General features: G+C 47.0%; 1 protein-coding gene across 5 annotated transcripts in view; it reads left to right on the forward strand.

The window, feature by feature from the left end:
- The window catches only part of RAI14 (retinoic acid induced 14), a 143,102-nt gene that overhangs the window by 58,604 nt on the left and 56,940 nt on the right, over positions 1-27,558 (forward strand). For all 5 annotated transcript variants that reach the window (XM_073681542.1, XM_073681538.1, XM_073681548.1 and 2 more), the window contains exon 2: positions 15,293-15,372. In XM_073681542.1, coding sequence (XP_073537643.1) covers positions 15,337-15,372 — 36 coding nt within the window. In that variant the 5' untranslated portion in view covers positions 15,293-15,336. The remainder of the gene's footprint in view (positions 1-15,292; positions 15,373-27,558) is intronic.

A 27,558-nucleotide genomic window follows, 5' to 3' on the forward strand; every position in this document is an offset into this window, starting at 1 on the left:
ATTGTAAACCTCCTCAGTACGGAGGACGTGCGCACTGTGTATATAGAGCGGGCTCAGGAGCAGTATTGTGCAGCCGGCACCTAAGTGTAAAGACCCTCATACACCTCAGACTAATGACGGCTAAACCCGCCAATATCGACAGGTTTGGCCGACGCTCTAATGTTCATTGTGGCGCCAACCGACTGGTTGGGAGAAATGTCAGTCTCGCATGTCCAGTTTCAGACTGCCGATCGCCTTGTTCTTCCTGAGACATGCCGCCGGCCGATGTGTCAATTGGTGGCTTTCTCATAAAGAACACAGGCTGTTCAGTTTTCCTGCAGCGCCCCTAAAGGGGAAATGAGGTATTACACTACTGAAATTAATGGGTCGTCTTTGGAAAACAGGACAGGTCCTCCAGAGATTCTCCTTTTATAATTTTTCTCCGTTCTAAATAATAGATCCTGACCCTCCTATTAAAGGGATGTGCAACACCTCTCACTTCCACCTCAGTAGATGAGAGGCGCTACTGCCGCGGTGTCTGTCGCTTGGCAGGTACTGCATACGCGATCTAGTTAATGGGTGGACTCTACCTGCCGAGCATGCTCATAACCTGACAACGAACGTCTCTGTCCTCCTGATACGGAGGTGAGAGGTCCATTTTAACTTATTTTGCAACTGACTCCTAAATGTGCCTATTCCTGCGCAGGAGAATATATTTCTGATGTATCTAGGCATAGTTGCCATTCAGATCTGTAATGACGGCCATGTTCTGCCATCCACTATGACTGAAGGGAACGACTAGGCCTCAATTATCAAAACGGCCTTAGTTACCCATAGCAACCAATGAGAGCTCAGTTGTCATTTTTTAAACCGCTCTGATAAGATGAAAGCTGCTCTGTGATTGGTTGCTATGGACAACTAAGGCTGCTGTTGTTTTTTCGATGATTTTGATAAATTTACCCCATAATGTCTTATATTTACTAGAGTTTCTTGTATCAGGGAATCTTATAGGTGATGCCACGTTGGGTTTTCAGTCATTTCGCCTGATTTTTCACCCCTTGGCGTTTTACTTGTTAACTCCACAGTAAACAGACGCTTCGAGCTTCAGCGAAGCGCTGACTGCCGGCCAAGAGACGGTGTAACTCTATCTCCCTGATACCGGTGACCCTACTGCTGCGAAAGCGGCTAAAGCCTCATGAAATATAGATTCTGTGAGGAAGAGCAGATCTAATAGGACGGCCGTGCGGTGTGGAGGAGCAGAGCTGAATTAGTAATGGGGCCGGTGCGCTGTAACCTGCAGCCATCGAGGCCCATGTTCTGGCATGTGATGGGCCGACATGGGGGACTTGAACCTGCGATTGCAATAATTAACAATCGCAGGTTCAAGTCCACTATGGACGCTGGATTACAGGGACTGAACGGGATTAGAAAATGTGATGCTGTTTTTGGGCAAAAAAAAGCGGCCGTGTTTATCTAATCATGGATAGGCAGTGTTTTCAGGCACCAAAAAAAAAAAAGTGACTAGTTGATCACTGGGATGACGGCTCAGAAATGACTCATAATCATATCATGTCATATGCCGGTGTGTCATGTTTTGTGGCAAACCACATGGAAGAAGCCGGCCCGCCAAACTTCCCATATTCAGCAGGGTACTGGATAAGTAAAATGGCTCCTGTAATGCAGAAGTGGCAGCTCGGCCACCGCACGGTTCCTGGCTACCTAAATTTGGCACAGGAAGAATCTTCACGTGAACGGCTGCTGATGGCCATTCACCTGTAACACCTTGTTAGCTGAGTGTGGAAGCAATATGGGGGGCATAATGGAATAAAGGCTGGTGCTGTTGTGGGACACTAAGGGGCATAATGGTATAAACACCAGCGCTGTTGTGGGGTACAATGGTATAAAGGTTGGCACTGTTGTGGGGTGCTGTTGGGCACTGAAGGGCATAATGGTATCAAGGCCTGCGCTGTTGTGGGGCCCTGAGGGGCGTAATGGTATATAGGCCGGCGCTGTTGTGGGGCCCTGAGGGGCACAATGGTATAGAGGCCGGCGCTGTTGTGGGGCCCTGAGGGGCACAATGGTATAAAGGCCGGCGCTGTTGTGGGGCCCTGAGTGGCGTAATGGTGAGGCTGGCGCTGTTGTGCGGCTCTGAGGGGGCACAGTGGTATAAAGGCCGATGCTGTTGTGGGGCCCTGAGGGGCACAATGGTATAAAGGCCGGCGCTGTTGTGGGGCCCTGAGGGGCACAATGGTATAAAGGCCGGCGCTGTTGTGGGGCCCTGAGGGGCATAACGGTATAAAGGCTGGCGCTGTTGTGGGGCCCTGAGGGGCACAATGGTATAAAGGCTGGCGCTGTTGTGGGGCCCTGAGGGGCACAATGATATAAAAGCCGGCGCTGTAGTGGGGCCCTGAGGGGCATAACGGTATAAAGGCCGGCGCTGTTGTGGGGCCCTGAGGGGCATAACGGTATAAAGGCCGGCGCTGTAGTGGGGCCCTGAGGGGCACAATGGTATAAAGGCCGGCACTGTTGTGGGGCCCTGAGGGGCATAACGGTATAAAGGCTGGCGCTGTTGTGGGGCCCTGAGGGGCACAATGGTATAAAGGCTGGCGCTGTAGTGGGGCCCTGAGGGGCACAATGATATAAAAGCCGGCGCTGTAGTGGGGCCCTAGGGGCATAACGGTATAAAGGCCGGCGTTGTTGTGGGGCCCTGAGGGGCACAATGGTATAAAGGCCGGCGTTGTTGTGGGGCCCTGAGGGGCACAATGGTATAAAGGCCGGCGTTGTTGTGGGGCCCTGAGGGGCACAATGGTATAAAGGCTGGTGCTGTTGTGGGGCCCTGAGGGGCACAATGGTATAAAGGCCGGCGCTGTTGTGGGGCCCTGAGGGGCATAACGGTATAAAGGCCGGCGCTGTAGTGGTGCCCTGAGGGGCACAATGGTATAAAGGCCGGCACTGTTGTGGGGCACTGTGTCTTGCATCCTTGCTACAGTATGGGGCCACGAATAGTTGCTGGCAGTGTTACAGGGTACTGACACCACATTGGAGCACTAATTGCGTCTGGCGTTGTTCCGGGTATTGATACTGTATGTTATAAGGACCTACACAGGAACCAATTGTGTTTGACACGATTACAGGGAACTGACTGCATATGACAGTGTTATAGAGGCACTAATCATCGATACGGGGTGCAGACTGCGACGCTGTGATGGAGGTACTTATTGTGTCTGGCAGTGTTGTGCAGGCACTCGGAGATCAGCCGGATATTGGGGGTACTACAGCTCTTCTGTTACGGGGGCAGTGTCTATTATTGCTGTTTAGATTCTTCTTCGCGAGCAGTGTTGCTCGCTGACACTTTCTTGGGGGCGCTGTGACTCTGTTTTTGGTTCTGTTACCATCACATATGGGCCATACAGTAATAGTATAAATTATATGCTCATTTATGCACCTTTTAGTCTTATGACTTCCATGTGAGCATATACTATATGGAGAAAAGTATGTGCCCCCTCTATATTCTTCCTACAGGAACTTTTTTTGACCTCCTGTTTTACATCCATAGACATTAATATGGAGTCGCCCCTCTGCAAATAAAACGGCTCCCGCTCTTCTGGGAAGGATTTCTACAAGATTTTTGAGGCGTCTGGGGAATTTTTGACCCTTCATCCTGAAGATCATTTGTGGGGTCAGACCCTGATGTTGGGAGGAGGTCGGGCTCACAATCTCCAAATCTCCATTATAGGATGGGGCTGAGGTCCGGGCTCTGTGCGGCCGCTCATGTTCCCCATCATGTCTGTATGGAGCTTGTGCACTGAGCACAGTCATGGGGAACAGGAAAAGGGCGAACCCGAAACTGTTCCCACAAAGCTGAAGCTACAATTGTCCACAATGTGCTGAAGATTAAGATTTCCCTTCGCTGCAGCTGAGGGTCCGCGGCCGCCCCTTGATAACAGCCCATAGCATTATCCTCCTCCACTATCTGTACAGCGGCACAATGCAGTCAGGGGGAACGTCCTCCTGGAATCACCAAACCCAGACTCCTCCATCAGACGCAGATAGAGAAGAGCGATCTGTCACTGCACAGAAGACGTCTTCTCCAGAGTCCAGTGGTGGCGGCTTTAGGCTATGTGCCCACGTAGCAGATTTGATGCAGAGCGTTTTTGCCTCTCTCTGGCAGAAAAAAACACATGCAGATTTACATGCGTTTTTTCCGCCAGAGAGAAGCATTTTTTCAGCGTTTTCGCATGCTTTTTTTCAAAGCCGTTTTCCAAGCGATTTTGAGCATCACTTGGAAAGTGCTTGACAAGTTGGTCACACAATATAAATCCATGCAACCGGCATCGATTTATAATGTGTTTACAACTGATGCTTTAAATGCAGCATCTATATAAAAAAATAAAAAATAAAAAAGAGATTATTAAAATGTTAAAAATAAAAAAAAAAACCTGTATACTCACCTCTCCGGTCTCCTCCATTCTGCTCCCGGCCACGTCCTCTTTCCTTGGCGTCCTGCGGTGTACTGTCAGGACCTACGGTGACGTCATTTAGTCAGCTGATGGTCATGCGACCATCACCTGACCGCCAACGTCAGCGGTCGCATGACCATCAGGTGACTAAATGATGTCACCGCAGGTCCTGACAGTACACCGCGGGACGCCAAGGAAAGAGGACGTGGCCGGGAGCAGAATGGAGGAGACCAGAGAGCAGACCGGGGCCGCCGGAGAGGTGAATATACAGGTTTTGTTTATTTTTAACTTTTTTTATTTCTTTTTTTCACCGCGTGGTAGCCGGGATGAAGGAGTTGTAGACTCCTCTTCATCCCGGGGACCACACGCACCGCGATTACGCTGCAAATTCGCGGCCATTGAATTTAATTGAAACGCAGCAAATCCACATATACCTGCGGGTTTGCTGCGTTTCAATGTTCCTCAATGGCCGCGAATTTGCAGCGTAATCGCGGTGGAAATGGTCATGCTGCGTTTTGCAACGCAATGCGAATTCGGTGCGCAAATTAGCGCATCATGTGCACAGCACATCCGAATTCACATTGCTTTGCATGGCAGACTGTTTTACAAGCGTTTTCGCGGCCGTAAAAAACGCTGCAAAAACGCTACGTGGGCACATGGCCTTACACCACTCCATCCGATGCTCAGCATTGTGCTTGGTGATGTACCGCTGCATGCAGCTGCTCGGCAATGAAGCTCCCGGTGGGGGTACAGTATTTGTGCTGATACCAGAGGAGGTCTGGAGGAGACGGTTATGGGGTCAGCAGAGCGGTGGTGACTTTTCTTCCCTCTGCTCCTCAGCACTCAGCCCCCCGCTCTGTAACGTTATGGGGTCTCCACTTTGTGGCTGAGTTTCTGCGGTTCCTTCCACTTCTCAATAATATCACTCACAGGTGATAGGGGAAGATGCAAGAGGGAAGAAATGTCATGGACGAACTTGTAGCTCCTATTACAGGACCGTGCTGGGATCAGTGAGCTCTTTACTAACTTATGACAGAATGTCTGATGGTACAGGCAGACAGCACGGCGAGGGGCTGGATGTTACACATTGAGTTGGGGGGGGGACATGGCAAAGATATTATATACTGGGGGCAAGGGGCTGCATGTTACACATAGGGGAGGGGGAGTGGAGGGCGCAACAGGGCCGGATGTTATACACCGGGGGGGAAGGGGGCAGCGGGACTGGTTTTTATACACTGAGGGTGCAATGGGTCTGGTTGTTATACATCAGTGGCCAACAGGACTGAATGAGAAACCTGAGATCAATGATTGAGACTTTTCGCCATGTAGTGTAGATATCTGTGGAGCCAGTCATCAAGGTCGGGGACTTTCATTATTTCTTGGTCTGAGTCAAATAGAAACCACTTTTCCAGTCCTAGATAATCCCTGTAAACCTCTGAGAAGACTCGATCACACAGTAATGTCACATCAATGAAACTCTTAAAGTGACGTTGTCATTTTACGGTCTATAACAGGACGCTGCCCTGTGTTTAGAGAGCTTAGCTCTGCCTCTTTAAAGCCACATTACAAGAAATACCTCCAATTACCCAGTAAAGTGCCGCTTCTGATCCCATTGTTCCCCTTGTATTGTTAGGAGACGTCTTCAGCTTTGATTTCCTACAGAGCAGCCTCTACCTGTCCATCACTTGCAGCTGGCGGGGGGAGCCGGGGTTTTTATCTTCTTGGTTTATGACACGGACAAGGTCATATACTTTACTGCATCACAAACAGGCACAGATTTCTCACTTGTTACTCCCATATTTTATGATTGTGCAGAAGAATATCAGATCACTGTGCTATAGATCGATATAGACACCTGCGGCCCATATATGCACTCAATGTCAGGTCTAGAAAAACGACTACTTTCTTCACGAAAACAGCGCAACCTCTGTCTGCTGGTCCAGAGTGGTATTGCAGCCCAGTCAGTCATTTTTTGAGAAAGGTGGCCGTGTTTAGTTAATCCTGGACAACCCCTTTAAGGACTTGTATGACTTGACATGTTATGGAGAATAGGATACTGCATGTGACTATACATTATACAGAACCATCTGGACTCCGCTTGCTGTTGTACCGTACAATTGTACAGTGCGAAGGCTCTCGGGCCCCTATTCAACATTTGTGGGGTTTTTTTGGGTAAAAAAAAAATGGAGACCTGTCCATTTTTATGATCCGAGTCATGGATCAAATTCTTGAATGCAGAGCAATGGATCTGTGAGAAAAACTGACAGCGCTCCGATGCAATTTGTCTTTCATCCATATGTTGTCCGTTTTTACAGTTTAAAGGGCAGGAGACGCTTGGAATTTTTAAGTTATTTTATTTTTATTTTTTTTTAATTCACATGCGAGTAAAATGGACACCACACTGATTGTAAAAAGAGACGAGGGCCAAAAATGGGAGAAAATTGGCTACAGATCAAAATGATGAAATTGGTCCTTTTTTTTTTTTTTTTTATTTTCTCGTGTACAAAAAAAAAAAAAAAAAAAAAAATGTCTGAACGAGGCCATACATCATCTATTAAGGAGTGGACATCCCCTTTAAGACTCACTGGGGAATTGTGCAGGAGAGACTTGATCCATGTCGCTCTCGTAGTCTGGCACCTGAATGAACGCGCCCAGGTGTCTCATCGCGCTCACATTTCGGAGGCTTTCTTCTGTAGATGCTGATTTCATATATACAATCCGTTACTAAAAGATGACGGTGGCATTGCCCTCGCATTGTGTAGGCCGCCTCATGCCCGGGGCACCAATCCATTCCTGCCAGTCTGCGTTAATCTCGCTTCTTGATCTCCACCTCTTTGTATCCCTTTGTCCGTCCTTATTTCCGGATAATGGGCACTAAACAAGTCCAATACACCCCCTCCAGCGACTTATTTATGGAGTCTGTGCCGTGACGGACGTCTTCCATGTATGGTAACACCACATTAGGCCATTATCGTGTCGCTGACAAAGTGCCTGTGAGTTCTCAGCCCGCAGCCAACTCAACACAAACACCACTATCAGGTCCGCAGTGATTTAGCACCCAAGGGACTCGAATTTGACCACAGTTCTTCCTCTGTTATTTCTGGAAAAATGGCCGCTTTATAATTGGTCATTAGTAGCAAATATCTTGGCTTCACGCCATTGGATTTTAAGAGGAAACGATCCCTTGTAAATTTGACATGGACACATAGCCGGCGGGGGTCGACTCTCTCTCTTGGCCGGCGGGGTCGATGAAAGACAGGAATCAGTCAGCGAGCCATAGTGGAGAAACCTGTACAGCGGCCGCTCACATGAGACTCTCCCAGCTACAGAGGGGAGAAAGCCGTGCTGGAAACCTCTATGAAGGCTGATCTCCCCTGAAAACAAACTAGGATCAGGCATATGTATTTCAACTGCCTGATCCGGTTAGGAACCCCCACCCCCCTTTCCCCCATACACATCAGATGATCATCCATTCCTGCAGAAATTGGCAAGTCTGGCCAATTTCTCTAAGGTTTTTAGGGGGTATTCACAGAACTGCAAGTTATCCCCTATTTGGGGACAGACATACCATTGGTGCAAACTATGCAGCCGCGCAGGAGCCCTAGAGGTCAGGGGGCCGCTACCAGCTCCAATGCAGGTGGAATTGTGCATTATGATGAGCTATTGGGCTGCAAAGGGCCCATATACTGTTTTTGCATGGGGGCCCTTTGCCAGTGCCCCGTTTTCATGGGATTGGGACTAATTTTAACGATTACTAAGGGTCTGGAGGACACACGGCAAACCCGATAATGTATCTTCAGAAGCACAACTACTGAACTCTACAGCCCTGCTGTGAACGGATCATAGGTGCACATGCTCGACCTTCACTGTCTATGAGACTGCTGGAAATAGCACAGCGCACTTCTCCTCTTCGGCAGTCCTATAGACGGTGACTGCAGCGCCGGTCGAGCATGCACCCTTCCCCTGTCTTTGGGAGCGTCAGTCAGTCCCCCCCAGCACTTAGTAAGTTCACCCCTATCCCATAGATCAGGGGTGTACATATCGTTGGTGCGGCCGCATAGAGCCCCACAAGGTAAGGGGGCCACATCCATCTCCAAAGTAGCTAGAATTAGGTTTTGGGTGGAAATCCTCATGGTTGAAACTCACTGTTGGGTTATAGTAAACTTTCGGCTGATCTCCTGGGAAAAAAAACAAACAATTTTTTTTTCCCCGTCTGATCAGTAGCGGCCATGTGTCATTCAATATAGCAACTTCCCTCCTCAGCACAGAAGTGATTTCTGTCTGTGGAGCTGGCTGATGTGTGGTGAATGGTGATGGGGATGACTAGTACTGAGGGAATTTCCTCATTCAGCTTACTGAGGGGATGTGACTCAGCTGCTGAGAGAGGGAGGGAAGAGCTGCTGCAGCAGTGACTGGGGAGAGAACATTCACCAATTATAGTGAAAACATTTAGTTCAAAAAAATTATCTGCTAATGACACCAAGATAAACATCCTGCGGGGGAAGTGCCATAAGCAAGAAGCGGTCCTGTTCTGGCTATTTATTACACGGATGTCTCTATAGGTAGCATACCAGCTACGATAGACGGCAGCTTGTATTCTGCTAATGTTTTCCTCCTGTTGCCCTTTTTTGTTATGTCACCGCTTGTAAAATCTCCTGTATATGCAGTCCCTTAAAGGGGTTTTCCATTCTTTTTTAAATTTTCATGGCCATAACTGCCTGCAGACTGGAAAAAAATGACATCCCGACCACCAGTCGCCTACGGTAAGTGCTGAGGCCACTGATTGGCTGCATAGTCAGACGACTGGTGGTCGTGACATCTCTCCAATCCGAAGCGGGTCTGAGCGGTGTGCGGTAGATTCCAAGGGAATGGAGTATAGCTTCTCTCTTCCCTCCTCTCTTCCCTCCTCTCTTCCCTCCTCTCTTCCCTCCTCTCTTCCCTCCTCTCTTCCCTCCTCTCTTCCCTCCTCTCTTCCCTCCTCTCTTCCCTCCTCTCTTCCCTCCTCTCTTCCCTCCTCTCTTCCCTCCTCTCTTCCCTCCCCTCTTCCCTCCCCTCTTCCCTCCCCTCTTCCCTCCCCTCTTCCCTCCCCTCTTCCCTCCTCTCTTCCCTCCCCTCTTCCCTCCTCTCTTCCCTCCTCTCTTCCCTCCTCTCTTCCCTCCTCTCTTCCCTCCTCTCTTCCCTCCTCTCTTCCCTCCTCTCTTCCCTCCTCTCTTCCCTCCTCTCTTCCCTCCTCTCTTCCCTCCTCTCTTCCCTCCTCTCTTCCCTCCTCTCTTCCCTCCTCTCTTCCCTCCTCTCTTCCCTCCTCTCTTCCCTCCTCTCTTCCCTCCTCTCTTCCCTCCTCTCTTCCCTCCTCTCTTCCCTCCTCTCTTCCCTCCTCTCTTCCCTCCTCTCTTCCCTCCTCTCTTCCCTCCTCTCTTCCCTCCTCTCTTCCCTCCTCTCTTCCCTCCTCTCTTCCCTCCTCTCTTCCCTCCTCTCTTCCCTCCTCTCTTCCCTCCTCTCTTCCCTCCTCTCTTCCCTCCTCTCTTCCCTCCTCTCTTCCCTCCTCTCTTCCCTCCTCTCTTCCCTCCTCTCTTCCCTCCTCTCTTCCCTCCTCTCTTCCCTCCTCTCTTCCCTCCTCTCTTCCCTCCTCTCTTCCCTCCTCTCTTCCCTCCTCTCTTCCCTCCTCTCTTCCCTCCTCTCTTCCCTCCTCTCTTCCCTCCTCTCTTCCCTCCTCTCTTCCCTCCTCTCTTGTATCAGACAACAAATATCCCCTTTGTAGTGTAATCCCTCCCTTTTTTTTTTATCACTTACTTTTTTTTGGGGGGGGAATAGGACATCCGCATCAGACTACAAATGGATTGTTTGTTGTCTGTTACCATGGTGACACACAGTTCTGCCTCGGAGCTAGACATTACACACAGATTTTTTTAATTACGATTTATTGCAAAATTTATTCATTTTAGATTTATTGAGGAAAAAAATATATATGTTTGTCCGTGGAGGTAGACTCGGCCTTTGGGGTACTTGGCCCCTCTATAATTTGCTACACAGTGACTTTATAGATGTGTACTGTAGTTATTGCAGTTTACACGTGTCGAGCCGCAGACAGAGCAATGTAATCTCTGTTCTATATTCGGAATTATATTGATGTACTTAAAATTCCTCTCACCTTAGTCATCGACTACAAGGAGATGGCCGGTCTTGTTATCCTATAGATGCAGCCGTGTATTTCCACTCGGGGCTGTGACGTCCTGCCTGGGTCAGGTCTCTCCGGTGGTGGCCTTCAAGATGATAAAAGGACTCGTCTTGATTTATGAAGTCTCCACATTCCAGTTACTTCTGGTCTTGATGGACAGGTCTGCTCATAGACGTGCACAATCTTGTAGGGCTTCATCCTTCGCTGTGGAAGACTTTCAGAAAGACAGGGGAGAATTGTAGCTTAATTTATCTTCCATTGTAGCTGCTTTTGTATTGGCGGGAGCTTCTTCTAGATTTTGGGTGGTGACGGCATTCTGTGTGCCCCCTCCCCCACCACCAACCACCACCAACCACCAAGACAGACATGACAAATGATAGGATGCATGAGAGCGCAGTGAGGATACCAGGCAGGTCACAACATATGTAGGGGGATAAATGTGAGCTCTCACCAACTCTGGGGGCACCGTGTTGCAGGCAATGTTCTGGATCTGGTATGGGGGGGGGCACTGTTGCAGGCAATTTTATGGAGGCACCGTGTGACTGCACTGATATAGGGACATTTGTTAGTATTCTCAAGGGGGGACATATTGTCAGGCACTGTTCATAGAATTATAGAGTTGGAAGGGACCTTCAGGGTCATCTGGTCCAACCCACTTCCCAATATAGGAGTCACTAAATCATCTCAGACAGATGTCTGCCCAGTCTCTGAAGACTTCCAGTGAAGGAGAACTCACCACCTCTCGTGGCCGCCTGTTCCACTCATTGATCATCCCCACTGTCAAAAAGTTTTTTTCTAATCTGTATCTTCTCCCTTTCAGTTTCATCTCATTGCTTCTCGTGTTTCCATGTGCAAATGAGAATAAGGATGATCCCTCTACAGTGTGACAGCCCTTCAGATATTTGTAAACCACTATTAAGTCTCCTCATAACCAAGCTAAACATTCCTAGATCCTCTAACCGTTCCTCGTAGGACATAGTTTGCAGTCCACTCACCATCCTGGTCGCTCTTCTCTGAACCTGCTCCAGTTTTTCGATATCTTTTTTTAAAATGTGGAGCCCAGAACTGGACACAGTATTCCAGATGAGGTCTGACCAAGGAGGAGTAGAGGGGATAATTGCCTCCCGTGATCTAGACTCTATGCTTCTCTTAATGCAGCCTTGCAGCGCTGGGGTCCTGGGTTCAAATCCCACAAAGGACAACATCTGCAAGGAGTTTGTATGTTCTCCCCGTGTTTGCGTGGGTTTCCTCCGGGTTCTCCAGTTTCCTCCCACACTCCAAAGACTTAATGATAGGGAATGTAGATTGTGAGCCCCAATGGGGACCGTGCCCATAATGTCTGTAAATTGTCTGAATTGTAAAGCGCTGCGGAATATGTTGGTGCTATATAAATATAAAGATTGTTATTATTAATACATCCCAGAACTATGTTTGCCATTTTTGCTGCAGCATCACACTGTTGACTCATGTGCAGTCTGTGATCTATTAGTATTTTCCACACGTGCTCTTGCTTAGTTCTATTCCTCCCATTCTGTAGATGTCATTTTTGTTTTCTTTCCCAGTTGTAGAATCTTGCATTTCTCCCTGTTAAATACCATTCTATTAGTCGCTGCCCATTGTTCAAGCTTATCTGTTATGGGGCACTATATTTCTGGTGCTATTATTGGGGCACTATGTGGCAGGAACTGCCATGAGGAGTCAGTGATGCCACTGTATATGGTTGGCACTGGTATGGGGGAACACTGTTAAACAATGTTTTGGGGGGACTGTGTCACTGGTGCTGGTATCGGGGTTCTGTGTAGCTGGCACTGTTTATAAAGCATTAAGTATGGGGTTATTGTGTAGTTGGCTCTGTCATGGGTAACACTGAAGTAGACCTGAGGGCACTGTGTGGCTGGCTCTGTTATTGGCACAAAGTGGCTGGAACTGTTATGAGTGGTACATTGTGGCTGGCACTGTATTCGGGGAGCACGGATTGTCTGATGCCATAGTGTCCTCATACCAGTGCCAATGTTATGGAGGCAATCAGTACCTGAAGCTGGTATGGAGAAACCCTGGGGCAGCCCATGTCATGGGGGAACTGGGTGGAGCTGATATGGGGGGGACTATGACAGGCAATGTTATGGGGCTCTGGCTGGAGCTGGTATTGGGGGACACTGTGGCAGGCAGTGCTTTGGGGGCACTGGCTGGAGCTGGTATGGGGGGGTGCACGGGAAGGCAGTGCTACGGAGACCGGCTGGAGCTGGTATTGGGAACACTAGCAGTCACTATTATTGGGGCATACTAGCAGTCACTATTATGGGGGCATTGGCTGAAGCTGGTATTGGGGGAATACTAGCAGTCACTATTATGGGGGCACTGTCTGGAGCTCGTATTGGGGAATACTAGCAGTCACTATTATGGGGGCACTGGCTGGAGCTGGTATTGGGGGAATACTAGCAGTCACTATTATGGGGGCACTGTCTGGAGCTCGTATTGGGGAATACTAGCAGTCACTATTATGGGGGCACTGGCTGGAGCTGGTATTGGGGAATACTAGCAGTCACTATTATGGGGGCACTGGCTGGAGCTGGTATTGGGGAATACTAGCAGTCACTATTATGGGGGCACTGTCTGGAGCTCATATTGGGGAATACTAGCAGTCACTATTATGGGGGCACTGACTGGAGCTGGTATTGGAATACTAGCAGTCACTATTATGGGGGCACTGTCTGGAGCTGGTATTGGGGGAATACTAGCAGTCACTATTATGGGGGCACTGTCTGGAGCTGGTATTGGGGGAATACTAGCAGTCACTATTATGGGGGCACTGTCTGGAGCTTGTATTTGGGGAATACTAGCAGTCACTATTATGGGGGCACTGACTAGAGCTGGTATTGGGGGAATACTAGCAGTCACTATTATGGGGGCAATGTCTGGAGCTTCTTATTGGGGAATACTAGCAGTCACTATTATGGGGGCACTGACTGGAGCTGGTATTTGGGGAATACTAGCAGTCACTATTATGGGGGCACTGGCTGAAGCTGGTATTGGGGGACACTGACACTGGTGGGCAGTCCTATGGGGGCACTGTAAGGTGGTTCTGGTTTGGAGATGGTGTCATGAGGTAGACGCCATAGCATGTATTGTGATTAAGATTCCTAATCTGGTCCTGCTATGGGGGAAATTTTTGTGGCTGGCTATATTATTAGGGCACTCTGGGGCTGGAGATATTGGGGCGTATTTATCAAACTAAAAGCGGCTGAATTCTGGTGTAATTTGTGCCAAAAAACTCTCTTTCGTGACTTGCTCCATATTTTTGATGTGTTTTTAGACACTTTTTGCAAGGTAGGAGGCATGACATCTCGGAAATGGCGTGCATCTTATGGGAAAAGGACCTATTGGACATGTGGACGGGGGCAAATATGGTTTCAGCATTCAGTACGGAACTGGATAATCTATTGCAAAACTACATCTCCTATCGCACCGTGCAGCCCCTCACCTTTAGGGCATGCTGGATCAGTGGACTACAAGTACCAGCCAGCCCGTATGCAGGACAGCAGGATATTTTTTTGTAGGATGAATTGTCCCGTTGAGGGCCGGACGCTGCAGAATGTGAGCGGGGTGAATGCCTGCGCCGGCCCATTGTGCAGAGGCTGATGCTGTGTAAAGACTTCCCTCCTGAGATGTCTGTACCGCTGATGTCTTTGGCTTAAACATTGGTTCTTCTGGTTTTCTTTAGAAAATGGGGCCATTCTTCCCGGAGCTCCTCTCAAGACATTCCACATTCTTCTTCTGTTCTCCACATATAATGGGGGTCATACAGGGCGCTGGTTATAGTTGGAGCAGATCTAGGGGCACTTTGTGACCAAAATAAGTAAATTAAAGTGATATTCCGCCATTAAACCTAAATTTTACAGCTTACATATGTACAGCCTCGTATGGGGAAAAGCTTCCTGATGCCCTCTATACAGTGGGATTCCCCTCTCGATGCATTGAACTTAATGGAGTATTTTAGGGTTATTTCCCATCTCCAAGATCCTATCCCAATGTGTAGTAGGCGTAAAATAATATTCGTAAATGCCTCCAATTAGAACTGTAGTATAGTTCTTCTGATTTGCTATGTCGCTTACCCCATGTACAGGGCATTGCAGTTGCATGGTTATGACCACTAACAACTGTCACTATGTGAGTGTTCATAACCATGGATACCTAAGGTTCTGTAATGCCCTGCACATAGGGTAAGCGACACCGCTAATCAGAAGAACTATACTACAGTCTTAATTGGAGGCATTTGTTAATATTATTATTATTACACCTGCTAAATATTCGGATAGGATCTTGGAGATGGACTGGAAGAAAATGGACTACAATATAGCAGTAATCCATGGCATATTTTTCTGACCAGTGAAAGTCCATCCTCTGGGACCCACACTTATATAACAAGGTCATGTAGACTTTCCTTGCACAGTGGCGCTCCTGTCCATGTCATCAAGTGAATGGAGCTACACCAGGGGGCGCCACTGTGCATAAGGAGCCAAATAAGCCCTGCCATTCCTCCAGCACTCTAAAGCCTTGCTGTTTATAGCGGCCTGTATTTCGCAGATACTGTTTAGGGAATTGTTTTGTGAGGGGTGGGTTGGTATTTCTGCAATTTATGTGGCTGTAAGGTTAATTCATTTTCTTTTGATTTTTACAGCATCTGAAGGACAATAAAGTTTGGAATACTTGAATGGACTAATCATGAAGAGCTTAAAGGCAAAGTTTCGGAAAAGTGATGTAAGTCCCTAATCCTCATTGCGCGTCCTGGTTTTATCTAATGTAATATACTTCGAAAAAAAAATAAATTATTGATCTATTTAATCTGATCTATTGTTCCCAGTTATCAGCCAGTTCATGTTGGAGAGAGGTATACAGGAACTTTTCTTCATGTTATCACCCCTTTTTTTTTTACCAATCCCAGTCTGTTACTGTCATCTTTTCCAATGCAGTTTTCAGTCACCCTGAGAGCATGTACAGGAACTTTTCTTCATGTTATCACCCTTCTAACTAATGAGAGGGGTGTAGTTGTCACCTTTCGCTTGGGAGCGAAGTTCAGGGATTATTTTTTTCATGTTAACACTCTCGTAGTAATAATAGGGGATATTACTATTTTCACCCCCCCTCCCCCCGATACAACCTTCAGTGACCCCAGAAACTTTTTTTCATGTTATCACCCTTCCTAGCAATGAGAGGAAGTGTTACTATCATCCCTTCCCCATTTTTTTTAAATTAAAGAGAATATGTGCCTTTTAAAGGGAATGTGTTGCTAGGATTTTGCTCCCCCCATCTGAGAGCAGCATGATGTAGGGGCAGAGGCCCTTATTCTAGCGATGTATCACTTACTGGGCTGCTTGCTGTAGTTTTGATAAAATCACTGTTTTCTCTACAGCAGATCTAGATCTAGCAGCTCTCTGAATGCTGAGCTCTGTATAACCCCGCCCACCCCACTGATTGGCTGCTTCGTGTGTACACTATGCAGAAAGCTTCCAATCAGTGGTGGGGGCGGGGTTACAGAGCTCATGAATATGGAGGACTACAGTCATGGCCAAAAGTATTGAGAATGAGACAAATAGTAATTTTTCCAAAGTTTACTGCTTCATTTTTTGTAATGGCAATTTGCATATACTCCTGAATGTCAAAGAGTGATCAGCTTAACAGCAATTACTGTACTTGCAAAGTCAATATTTGCCCAGAAAATGAACTTTAACCCCCAAAACACATTTCAACATCATTGCAGTCCTGCCTTAAAAGGAGCAGCTAACATCGTTTTAGTGATTGATCCATTAACACAGGTGTGGGTGTTGATGAGGACAGGGCTGGCGATCAATCAGTCATGACTAAGTAAGAATGACATCACTGGACACTTTAAAAGGAGGCTGGTTCTTGGTATCATTGTTTCTCTTCAGTTAACCATGGTTATCTCTAAAGAAACACGTGCAGCCATCATTGCACTGCACAAAAATGGCCTAACAGGGAAGAGTATCGCAGCTACAAAGATTATACCTAAGTCAACAATCTATCGCATCATCAAGAACTTCAAGGAGAGAGCTTCCATTGTTGTCAAAAAGGCTCCAGGGCGCCCAAGAAAGACCAGCAAGCGCCAGGACCGTATCTTAAAACTGTTTCAGCTGCGGGATCGGACTACCAGCAGTGCCGAGCTTGCTCAGGAATGGCAGCAGGCTGGTGTGAGTGCTTCTGCACGCACTGTGAGGCGGAGACTCTTTGAGCAAGGACTGGTTTCAAGGAGGGCAGCAAAGAAGCCACTTCTCTCCAGAAAAAACATCAGGGACCGACTGATATTCTGCAAAAGGTACAGGGAGTGGACTGCTGAGGACTGGGGCAAAGTCATTTTCTCTGATGAATCCCCTTTTCGATTGTTTGGGACATCTGGAAAACAGCTTATTCGGAGAAGAAGAGGTGAGCGCTACCACCAGTCTTGTCTCATGCCAACTGTAAAGCATCCTGAAACCATTCATGTGTGGGGTTGCTTCTCAGCCAAGGGAATCGGCTCACTCACAGTCTTGCCTAAAAACACAGCCATGAATAAAGAATGGTACCAGAATGTCCTCCAGAAGCAACTTCTCCCAACCGTCCAAGAGCAGTTTGGCGCCCAACAATGCCTTTTCCAGCATGATGGAGCACCTTGCCCTAAAGCAAAGGTGATAACTAAATGGCTCATGGAACAAAACTTAGAGATTTTGGGTCCATGGCCTGGAAACTCCCCAGATCTTAATCCCATTGAGAACTTGTGGTCAATCATCAAGAGACGGGTGGACAAACAAAAGCCAACAAATTCTAGCAAAATGCAAGCATTGATTATGCAAGAATGGACTGCTATCAGTCAGGATTTGGTCCAAAAGTTGATTGAGAGCATGCCAGGGAGAATTACAGAGGTCTTGAAGAAGAAGGGGCAACACTGCAAATATTGACTTGCTGCATTAACTCATTCTAACTGTCAATATAACCTATTGGTACTCATAATATGATTGCAATTATATTTCTGTATGTGATATAAACATCAGACAAACACTAATAAAAACCAGAGGCCAGCAGATCATGTGAAAATATAATTTTGGTGTCATTCTCAAAACTTTTGGCCATGACTGTACATGACAGCAGGTTTACTAGTCCTTTAGTAATAATGATGATTTTATCAAAGCTACAGGAAGCAGACCAGTAAGTGACACATCGCTGGAACCAGGGTCTCTATCTCTACATTATGCAGCTGTCAGATTAGGAGGTAAAAGATTACCTTCAACTAATCCTCCTGACTCCTCCATTCACAAGTGCATTGGTTTTCTTTACCTGTTTCCCATAAGGGGTGCATTGGGACACCCCATACACATTAGATCCCTCCGGACTGATACATTGCAGCAAACCAGCAGCTGCTGCTGATGTGTTCAACTCCTTTGCGATTGTAGTGTGCCAATCCTAATTTTGAGATCCTCATAGATAGAAATGCTCTGCCCCGGCCAAGTTTGGATGTTCTTCTTTTTTTTTATGGCTTTTGTATCAGAATACGACAGGAATCAATATAAAAGCTCAGCAGCGGACTCGTAGAATAAAATGCTATCCACTGAAACAAAGGGTCATTATTTGCAGCCCTGGGGAATGTGAATGGAATTCTCCATCACGGCCGGGGCCTCTGCGCGGCTACACACACGTTATTAAATCACAGTCCTGGGTGTCCAGTGTCGTTCTCTGCGCAAATGTGTTTTTCATCATCTCCCATTGTAGTTTTGAATGAGAGGAAATATGGAAATAACAGATGTTACCCAAAACCAGAACATTATTCTTGTACATGTGTCACTGGGATTTTCTTCTTCTGTGAAGGCTGATCTGGAAACGACAAGACTGATACCAGAATCCTCATCAGACCAATAGCTCTATCCGTCAGGAGCTTTGCATCTGGTTACCAGGCCGTCATTTTGAGTAGTGGCACCCATTAATTTTGTCTCATGGGTAAAGTAGTATCTGCATCTAAATTAAAGTAACGGATGGGGTCAAGTACCTAAATACTATCAGAAATTTCTGGGCCCTATACAGTAAAAGATGCAGCCACATTAACCATTCTCTATACTGTACACCAAAACTCTTATCTTGTTTTTATTGGGGGGGAATATTGAGGTCTTGACTTCAGAAAGTCCCATCTAACCCAGGTATCAGCAGTAAACTCCCAGACCAGACCCCACTGGTGGACACAGACCAAAAAGGGCCCCTGTTCAAGAACAATACATGGGCCCCTTGCAGTCCAATAGCTCATCATGATACACAATTCCACCTGCTTTGTGGCCCTCTTACCTCTTGGGCCCCTGCACCAATGATATGATCCCTCTTGCCAGACCCCCAAATGAATCCTAACTCTAGACCCAACCACTAAATTCATTTAGACCCCAGACCAGGCTGCAAAATGATTCCTCAAAACCAAAGCCAAAAATTACTCTGATCAGAAAACCAGACCCCAAAACTCATTATTACCATAACCCATAAAAAAAAAAAAAATCGGGCCCCAAAATTATTCCAATATCCCAACCTCAGACAAAAAGCTAAAAATTATTTAATTCAGGTCCCAGAACAGACCCCATAACTAATCCAGACTCAAAGATTAGACTCCTAAATGATTCCAGACTCCACGCCAAAATTAAATCCAGGCCCCCAGAACCGATGCCAAAATGAATCAAAACCTAGAATTCGACCCCTTTATTTTATTCCAGATCCCCAAAGTAATTCTCACCCTATTCTGGACCCTGAAATGAATCCAGACCATATGCATATAAGTGAATAATAGGGTTTTATGGTCAGAGCTGCACTGAAGAGCTTAGGGCATGACACCTTCACACTATTGATGATTTTGGGGGTATGGGAGCCGCCCCCTACTTGGAAACCCTTTTTATATAGGGCAGTGGATATGATGTTTCTTCTCTCACAGCCCCTTCTTGCCCCGTGGCCATCACTGCTGCTCTGGACTTTTTTACATTTGACACAATATCTCACAGCACCTTCTTGCCCCATGGCCATCACTGCTGCTCTGGACTTTTCTACATTTGACACAATATCTCACAGCCCCTTCTTGCCCCATGGCCATCACTGCTGCTCTGGACTTTTTTACATTTGACACAATATCTCACAGCCCCTTCTTGCCCCGTGGCCATCACTGCTGCTCTGGACTTTTTTACATTTGACACAATGCATTGAGTATCTACCACAATGTATTTCATACGATCCCGGGTTATTGTGCAGGGTCTCCTCCTCGTCGGCTATATCACGCCTTGGTAAAGGGATCTCTGGCTCTGGAAGCATAGACAATGAAAATCTGATCAAATTTGCATGAGGCTGCAAATTTAGGTAGAGTTTCATGTATCTGGGTGGCATCCCGTGCAAAATGAGATTTCCATCTTGGCAGCTGTTTAATTCTGTCACTGGGAGAATCTCCTGGAATAATAGGACGGTGGAGAGGAACGAGAGTGTATAAATAACGGCGGTGAGTCAGGCATTTTTCGGCTTCTGTGTTACTACATTCCATGGAGACGGATGCTGTAAATCCTTCTTACTGACGTCCTCCATGCTCTCTTTAAAGGGGTTACTCCGAATTATACAAACCTGGCCAATTTCTTTCCCAAATAATGGCACACCTGTCAACTTGTAGCTTGAAGCTTTTTAGCCTAGGTGTAAGCTTCATTGGCTCCTTGGTGGACCTCCTTGGGTTTTTCGGTAGAGAATAAAGATGTAAGGCTTGGTCTTCACGTCGTACCACATCCAGAATTCTGGTAGTCATCATGTGTCACTCCTGAGTTTACAAGACGTGATCTTATCCCCAATTTTGGGCAACTTTAATGGTCTGGGGCAGCGATTTCTACTGAAGAGGTGCAGCACGAGAGAAGTCCTGCAGACAGGAGTGAAAGGATGTAGTAAAGGCGGATGAGAGTCATAAGTCATTGGATTGAGGTGGTTGGTAGACGAAAAGAAGAGCAGAGATGTCTAAGGGTGCCGCGCTGCGGTGAGCTCTGTTCCACAGATTAGGTGCAGCACGAGAGAAGTCCTGCAGATGGGAATGAGAGGATGTAAGAAAGGAGGATGAGAGTCATAGGTCATCGGATAAGCGAAGTCTGAGAGTGAAGATATGACTGCGCTGCATTGGGGAAAATGTTGCTCTACAGAATAGGTACAGCATAAAACAAGTTCTGCAAACACAAAGGAGAATAAGGGTCATAGGCTATCGAATAATCAAAGAGCATGAATAACTGGTAGAAAAACATGACAGCGGTGATGTATGACAGTACAGCACTGTGGAGAGCTACTTTCCACAGCATAGCTGCAGCACGAGAGAAGTTCTGCAGATACAGTTAGGAGAGAGTGGAAGTATAGCCATTATTAATATTTAATGGCCTTCGGCTCTCTCTCGAGCGATGGTGAATTGATGGGTGAACAAACAATCTGTAGGATCTTGTGCAAGCCTAGATAGGTCCACCAAGGTCTTCTCCACCGTTATCTTGATTGTATCAAGCCATCAGGTTGCTGGTCTTCCTCTTCGCCTTGTTCCTTCTATTCTTCTGACCATGATGTCCTTCTCCAGTGATTGCTTTCTTATGATGTGTCCAAAGTAGACAAGTTGTAGCTTGGAGATCCTTGCTTGGAGTGACATGTCTGGCTTGATTTGCTCCAAGATTGATTTGTTTGTTCTTCTTGCCATCCAATGTATTGATAACATCCTTCTCCAGCACCACATTTCAAAGGCGTCAATTCTTCTTCTGTCTTGTTTCTTTATCGTCCAAGTCTCGGATCTGTATATTACTACAGAAAAGACCAGGCTATATTCGAGCCGTGTCTTCGTCGCCAGTGAAATGTTCCTCGATTTGAAGACCTTATCCAGTGACTTCATTGTTGATTTGCCCGTAGCTATTACCTATTGACTTCCGGAGTCATAGATGATTAAATAACCAAAGAGCATCAGAGCGTTGGTAGATGGAGATGAGAGCAGAGATGTATGAGGATGCAGCACTGTGGAAAGCTGTGTTCAACAAAGAAAGTACAGCACGAGGGAAGTCCTGCAGACAGGAGTGAGAGGAAAAAGACCGATTAAGTCTTAGTCAGAACATTGAGTAACTGATGAACACTAATGGTTGGTAGGTAAAGATGAGAGTGTAGAAGTAGGACAGTGCAATATTGGGAAGAGCTCTCTTCCATAGAAAAAGTACAGCACGAGAGAAGTCCTGCAGATAGGAGTAGGAGGCTTTAGTAAAGGAAGATTCGAGTTAAAGGTTCCTGGATAAGCCAAAAGCATGAGTGGTTGGTAGATGAAGAAGATTACAGAGGAGATATCTCGTATGATGGGAACACTTGGAAGAGCTCTATTTCCAGAAATACCGTAGGTGCAGTACAAAGGAAGCTCTGCAGCTGGAAGTGTGAGCTTGTCCTAAAGGAGAATAAGAGTCCTAGGTCATTGGATAAGGTGGTCAGTAGATGGAGATAAGAGCAGAGTTATCTGAAGGTGATGACCTCTCCGCCACAGAATAGGTGCAGCATGAGAGAAGTCCTGTAGATACAGATAGGAGTGAGTGGATGTAATCTCAAGCCATGACAACTTGATAGATGAACGCTCTGTAGGAAGATCAATCTTGTGCAAACCTAAATAGGTCCATCAGGGTCTTCTCCACCATCGGGTTGCTGGTCGTCTTCTTCGTCTTGTTCCTTCTATTCTTCCGATCATGATGTCCTTCTCCAGTGATTGTTCTCTTCGTATGATGTGGGCAAGATCCTTGCTTCCAGTGACATGTCTGGCTTGATTTGTTCCCAAATTGATTTGTTTGTTCTTCTTGCCATCCATGGTATTGATAACATCCTTCTCCAGCACCGCATTTCGAAGGCATCGATTGTTCTCCTGTCTTGATTCTTTATCGTCCAGGTCTCACATCTGTATATTACTGCAGAAAAGACCAAACTATGTAAGAGCCGTGTCTTCGACAGGTGCAGCACGAGAGAAGTCCTGAGGACCGGAATGAGTTGATGGCTTAAAGCTGGATGAGATTTGTGAGCTATTGGGTTAGAGAAGAACAGGGGTGGGTTGGTAGACGTTGATGAAAACAGAGATGGTCCAGCATGGGGGGGAGCTCTGCAGACTAGTAGGAGAGTTTTTAACACGTCTAGTATGGTGGCTCTCCTGCATGCTTGTCTCCTAAGGAAAAGTTTGGAAAAACGTCTGAATCTGGGGGTAGATCTAGCCGCCTGTACTTGAGCACTACATATGTTGTACAGATCTGTGCAGAGATAACTCATGTCCTGCACATAAAGCCAGTGAAATATGAGGAATCGTTCATTTCTTCTTGGAACCTTTGTCCAGAATATGCAAATCTGGAGAGACGGAATTTCCTGCGCCCAGCGAGCAAAATGCCTGGCATGTGTGCAAATTCCTGCAGCGGCAACAAGGTCGTCAATGTATTGTTTTGCAGGAAATCCTGTTAATGTCTTTTAGTCCTGATTTTCGCCTTCAGGAATCCAGGCGGGGGCAGGGCTCGCACTGCGGAAAGCTGCTGTTTGGAAAACGATTGAATATTTTGGGGGCATTATTATATTTTAACAGCTATGGATATAAAACATCGGTGGTTTTATGGTCTGGGAATATTTTATGTATTTTATTTTTAGCTCCGGGAGCATTTCCAGTAGAAAACCTCAGAAAATATCAGATTTTTATTAAATAACTATCCCAGATTGCGAGCTTTGGACTGTAAGGAGACATTAGTTGTGATTTACAGGGTCTCAAAGTGATGGCCAGACCTCAGGAAAAAATACAAAACTGAGACCCACAAAATGCAGCTACCACTAGAGGGAGCTCAGGAGCTGGATGAATACTTTATATACATTGGAGACAATAATAATACTGTATGCAGTAAGTGAGCGCCCTCTGGTGGTAACTACTGGTGGCCTGTATTTTATTTAAAGTGGTTTTCCAGTTTCGGAAAAATCCTGGTCCCCACTTATGCATTTTTTTTTAAATAATATAGAAAATGTGCTTTAATCACCATCCTTGGGTCCAGCTCTGCTGCTCCCAATCTGAGGTCAGCAGCTCTGCACAAGTTGAAAGCAAGAACTGCTCCGTTAACTGGCTGCAGCTCTTTTAACGTGATGTCAGCACTGGACCTGTGGAGGGTGAGTAAAGCACACTTTGTTAAAAAAAAAACAAAAAAAAAAAACAAACAACTGCAGCTGGGAGAGAGGGGATTTCCAGAACCTCAAAACATTTAACAATATCTCTTTGGAGGGAAGTTTGGAGTGATGGCTGCAGCCCATGAATCATGTGACATATGACTTACATGTTACTTTTCAAGGAACAACAAAACTAAAACTTCCTGCATTCCAAACAGTTCACACCGAGTCATATGATGACACGTAAGTCTCATGGTAAGACCATGGAACCAAAGAGAATTAAATTGCTCAACTTCCCCTAAGACAGGTCTGTGCAGCACGGAGGGTCAGTCTGCTGTGCAGGAGACAGACACTTGTTACCACGTCTGGACTTGACAGGGAATCTGTCAGTAGGATCCACCCATCTCTATGGGCATGTAGGTCGTAGAAAACTGAATATAATATGTGGGTGCAGAATATAGCCTTATTCTATGGATACCGTGTACAACAGTATTATACATGGCTTCTGTATATAGCAGTATTCTCTGTGTACAGTATATAGTGGCATTCTATTTCAATCCAGTATATAGCAGCATTATGTGTAAGTACAGTATTCAGTAGTACTATATGTGTATGGCGGTATTAAATATGTGCAGTGACTAGCAGTATTGTGTGTATACAATATAGAGCCATATAATGTGAGTGCAATATTTAGTAGAACAATGTATACAGTGTATAACAGTATTCTGTCACTATATAGTAGTATTGTTTATCAGTATCATGTACTTCATATGGCAGTACTCACTACTATATAGTGGCAATTATATAGCAGTATTACATATCAGTATCGTGTACTGTACATAGCGATATTCTGTGTCGCTATATAGCAGTATTATATATTATGTACTGTGTGTCATTATATAGCAGTATTATATGCATCGGTATCATGCACTGTATATAGCAGTACTGTCACTATATAGCAGTATTATATGTATTGTACTGTATATAGCAGTATTATATGTATCGGTATCATGTACTGTATATAGCAGTACTGTGTGTGAAAGCAACCTATACTAGTAGTATGTGGGGCAGAATAATCCTGCACACTGAACCTTTGGGTCTAAGATGAGCAAAAAAGTATAAGATGTGAGGTAACTCCCAGTCTGCCCCCTGTGGTAGGTGAGGTAACTCCCAGTCTGCCCCCTGTGGTGGGTGAGGTAACTCCCAGTCTGCCCCCTGTGGTAGGTGAGGTAACTCCCAGTCTGCCCCCTGTGGTAGGTGAGGTAACCCCCAGTCTGCCCCCTGTGGTAGGTGAGGTAACCCCCAGTCTGCCCCCTGTGGTGTTTGAGGTAACTCCCAGTCTGCCCCCTGTGGTGTTTGAGGTAACTCCCAGTCTGCCCCCTGTGGTGTTTGAGGTAACTCCCAGTCTGCCCCCTGTGGTGTTTGAGGTAACTCCCAGTCTGCCCCCTGTGGTAGGTGAGGTAACTCCCAGTCTGCCCCCTGTGGTAGGGGAGGTAACTCCCAGTCTGCCCCCTGTGGTGGGTGAGGTAACCCCCAGTCTGCCCCCTGTGGTGGGTGAGGTAACCCCCAGTCTGCCCCCTGTGGTGGGTGAGGTAACCCCCAGTCTGCCCCCTGTGGTGGGTGAGGTAACCCCCAGTCTGCCCCCTGTGGTAGGGGCGGTAACTCCCAGTCTGCCCCCTGTGGTAGGGGCGGTAACTCCCAGTCTGCCCCCTGTGGTAGGGGCGGTAACTCCCAGTCTGCCCCCTGTGGTAGGGGCGGTAACTCCCAGTCTGCCCCCTGTGGTAGGGGCGGTAACTCCCAGTCTGCCCCCTGTGGTAGGGGAGGTAACTCCCAGTCTGCCCCCTGTGGTAGGGGAGGTAACTCCCAGTCTGCCCCCTGTGGTAGGGGAGGTAACTCCCGGTCTGCCCCCTGTAGTAGGGGAGGTAACTCCCAGTCTGCCCCCTGTAGTAGGGGAGGTAACTCCCAGTCTGCCCCCTGTGGTAGGGGAGGTAACTCCCAGTCTGCCCCCTGTGGTAGGGGAGGTAACTCCCAGTCTGCCCCCTGTGGTGGGTGAGGTAACCCCCAGTCTGCCCCCTGTGGTGGGTGAGGTAACCCCCAGTCTGCCCCCTGTGGTAGGTGAGGTAACCCCCAGTCTGCCCCCTGTGGTAGGGGAGGTAACCCCCAGTCTGCCCCCTGTGGTAGGGGAGGTAACCCCCAGTCTGCCCCCTGTGGTGGGGGAGGTAACCCCCAGTCTGCCCCCTGTGGTGGGTGAGGTAACTCCCAGTCTGCCCCCTGTGGTGGGTGAGGTAACTCCCAGTCTGCCCCCTGTGGTGGGTGAGGTAACTCCCAGTCTGCCCCCTGTGGTGGGTGAGGTAACCCCCAGTCTGCCCCCTGTGGTGGGTGAGGTAACTCCCAGTCTGCCCCCTGTGGTAGGTGAGGTAACCCCCAGTCTGCCCCCTGTGGTAGGTGAGGTAACCCCCAGTCTGCCCCCTGTGGTAGGTGAGGTAACCCCCAGTCTGCCCCCTGTGGTGGGTGAGGTAACCCCCAGTCTGCCCCCTGTGGTGGGTGAGGTAACCCCCAGTCTGCCCCTGTTATGATTGTTCTTCCGCTGATTTCCGCTTGTCGTCCTCGCTGATGACTGGTTTGCGTCTTGTTATCCGGTGCAGACTCACCGGGCAGGCGGCCGCTGATATCATGTATTCTCCTGCCTGTAGATTATAACCGCCATGTCATCTCCCCAGTCTTGGTATAATTGGATGCGTGTGACTCGGCTTTGGTCTATGATTGACACACTCATGCCCTGGATCACAGCCAGCTGTGGATAGTCTACATCTCCTACATGTTAGAAAGCTGAGGCTGCACCAGATCCTCCGTGCATGGCTCCTCTATGATATATTAGTACTGTGCAAAAGTTTTAGGCAGGTGTGGAAAGATGGCGCAGAGTAAAAAATGATTTAAAAAATAGAAGAGTTAAGTTTTATTTTTAGCAATTGAAAAAATACAAAGTGAATGAACAAGAGAAGTCTATAATCCTTATAATATTTAGAGACCGCCCGTCGCCTTCATTCTTTCTTCTCGGTCACAATTTTTGAAGGAACTCAGCAGGAGATTGTTCCAAACATCTTGGAGAACTGACCCCAGATCTTCAGAAAGATACTTACCCATCATGTAATACCATCAGGAGGTGTTTGACTCCAAATTTATTCTGAAGCCAGACAACGACCCCAAATATCCAGCCAATGTAATTCAAAACCGGGAAACCTGGAGGTGATGATCCGGCCCCACAGAGCGCTGATCTCACATCATCCACTCTATCTGGGATCACATGAAGAGACAGAAGGATCTGCACAAGTCTCATACACAGAATATCTGGAATCAGCTCTGAAAGATGTTTGGAACAACCTCCTACTGAGATCCTTCAAGTGTAACCAGAAGAACTGATGAATGTGAAGGGCAGTCACTATCTATACATATTTTGTGTGTGTGTGTGTCTGTCTGTATGTAGTATATGCTTACCCAAAAGCAAAATCCAAGTGTCTTGTGGATAGATAAGACCAAGATAGAGCTTTTTGATAAAGCAAATGATTGTACTGTTTACCGAAAACAGAATGAGGCTTACAAAGAGAACACAGTACCTACAGTCAAATATGGTGGAGGCTCAAAGATGTTTTGGGGTTGTTTTGCTGCCTCTGGCACTGGGTGCCTTGACTGGGTGCAAGGCATCATGAAATCTGAAGATTACCAAAAGATTTTGGGTGGCAAGAAAGCTGTGTTTGCGTCTTTTAGGTCCTGGGTATTCCAGCA

This window comes from Phyllobates terribilis, unplaced genomic scaffold (assembly GCF_046119375.1).
Source record: "Phyllobates terribilis strain yellow unplaced genomic scaffold, ASM4611937v1 Scaffold_1__5_contigs__length_1240528914, whole genome shotgun sequence".
In the NCBI taxonomy this organism is placed as follows: domain Eukaryota; kingdom Metazoa; phylum Chordata; class Amphibia; order Anura; family Dendrobatidae; genus Phyllobates; species Phyllobates terribilis.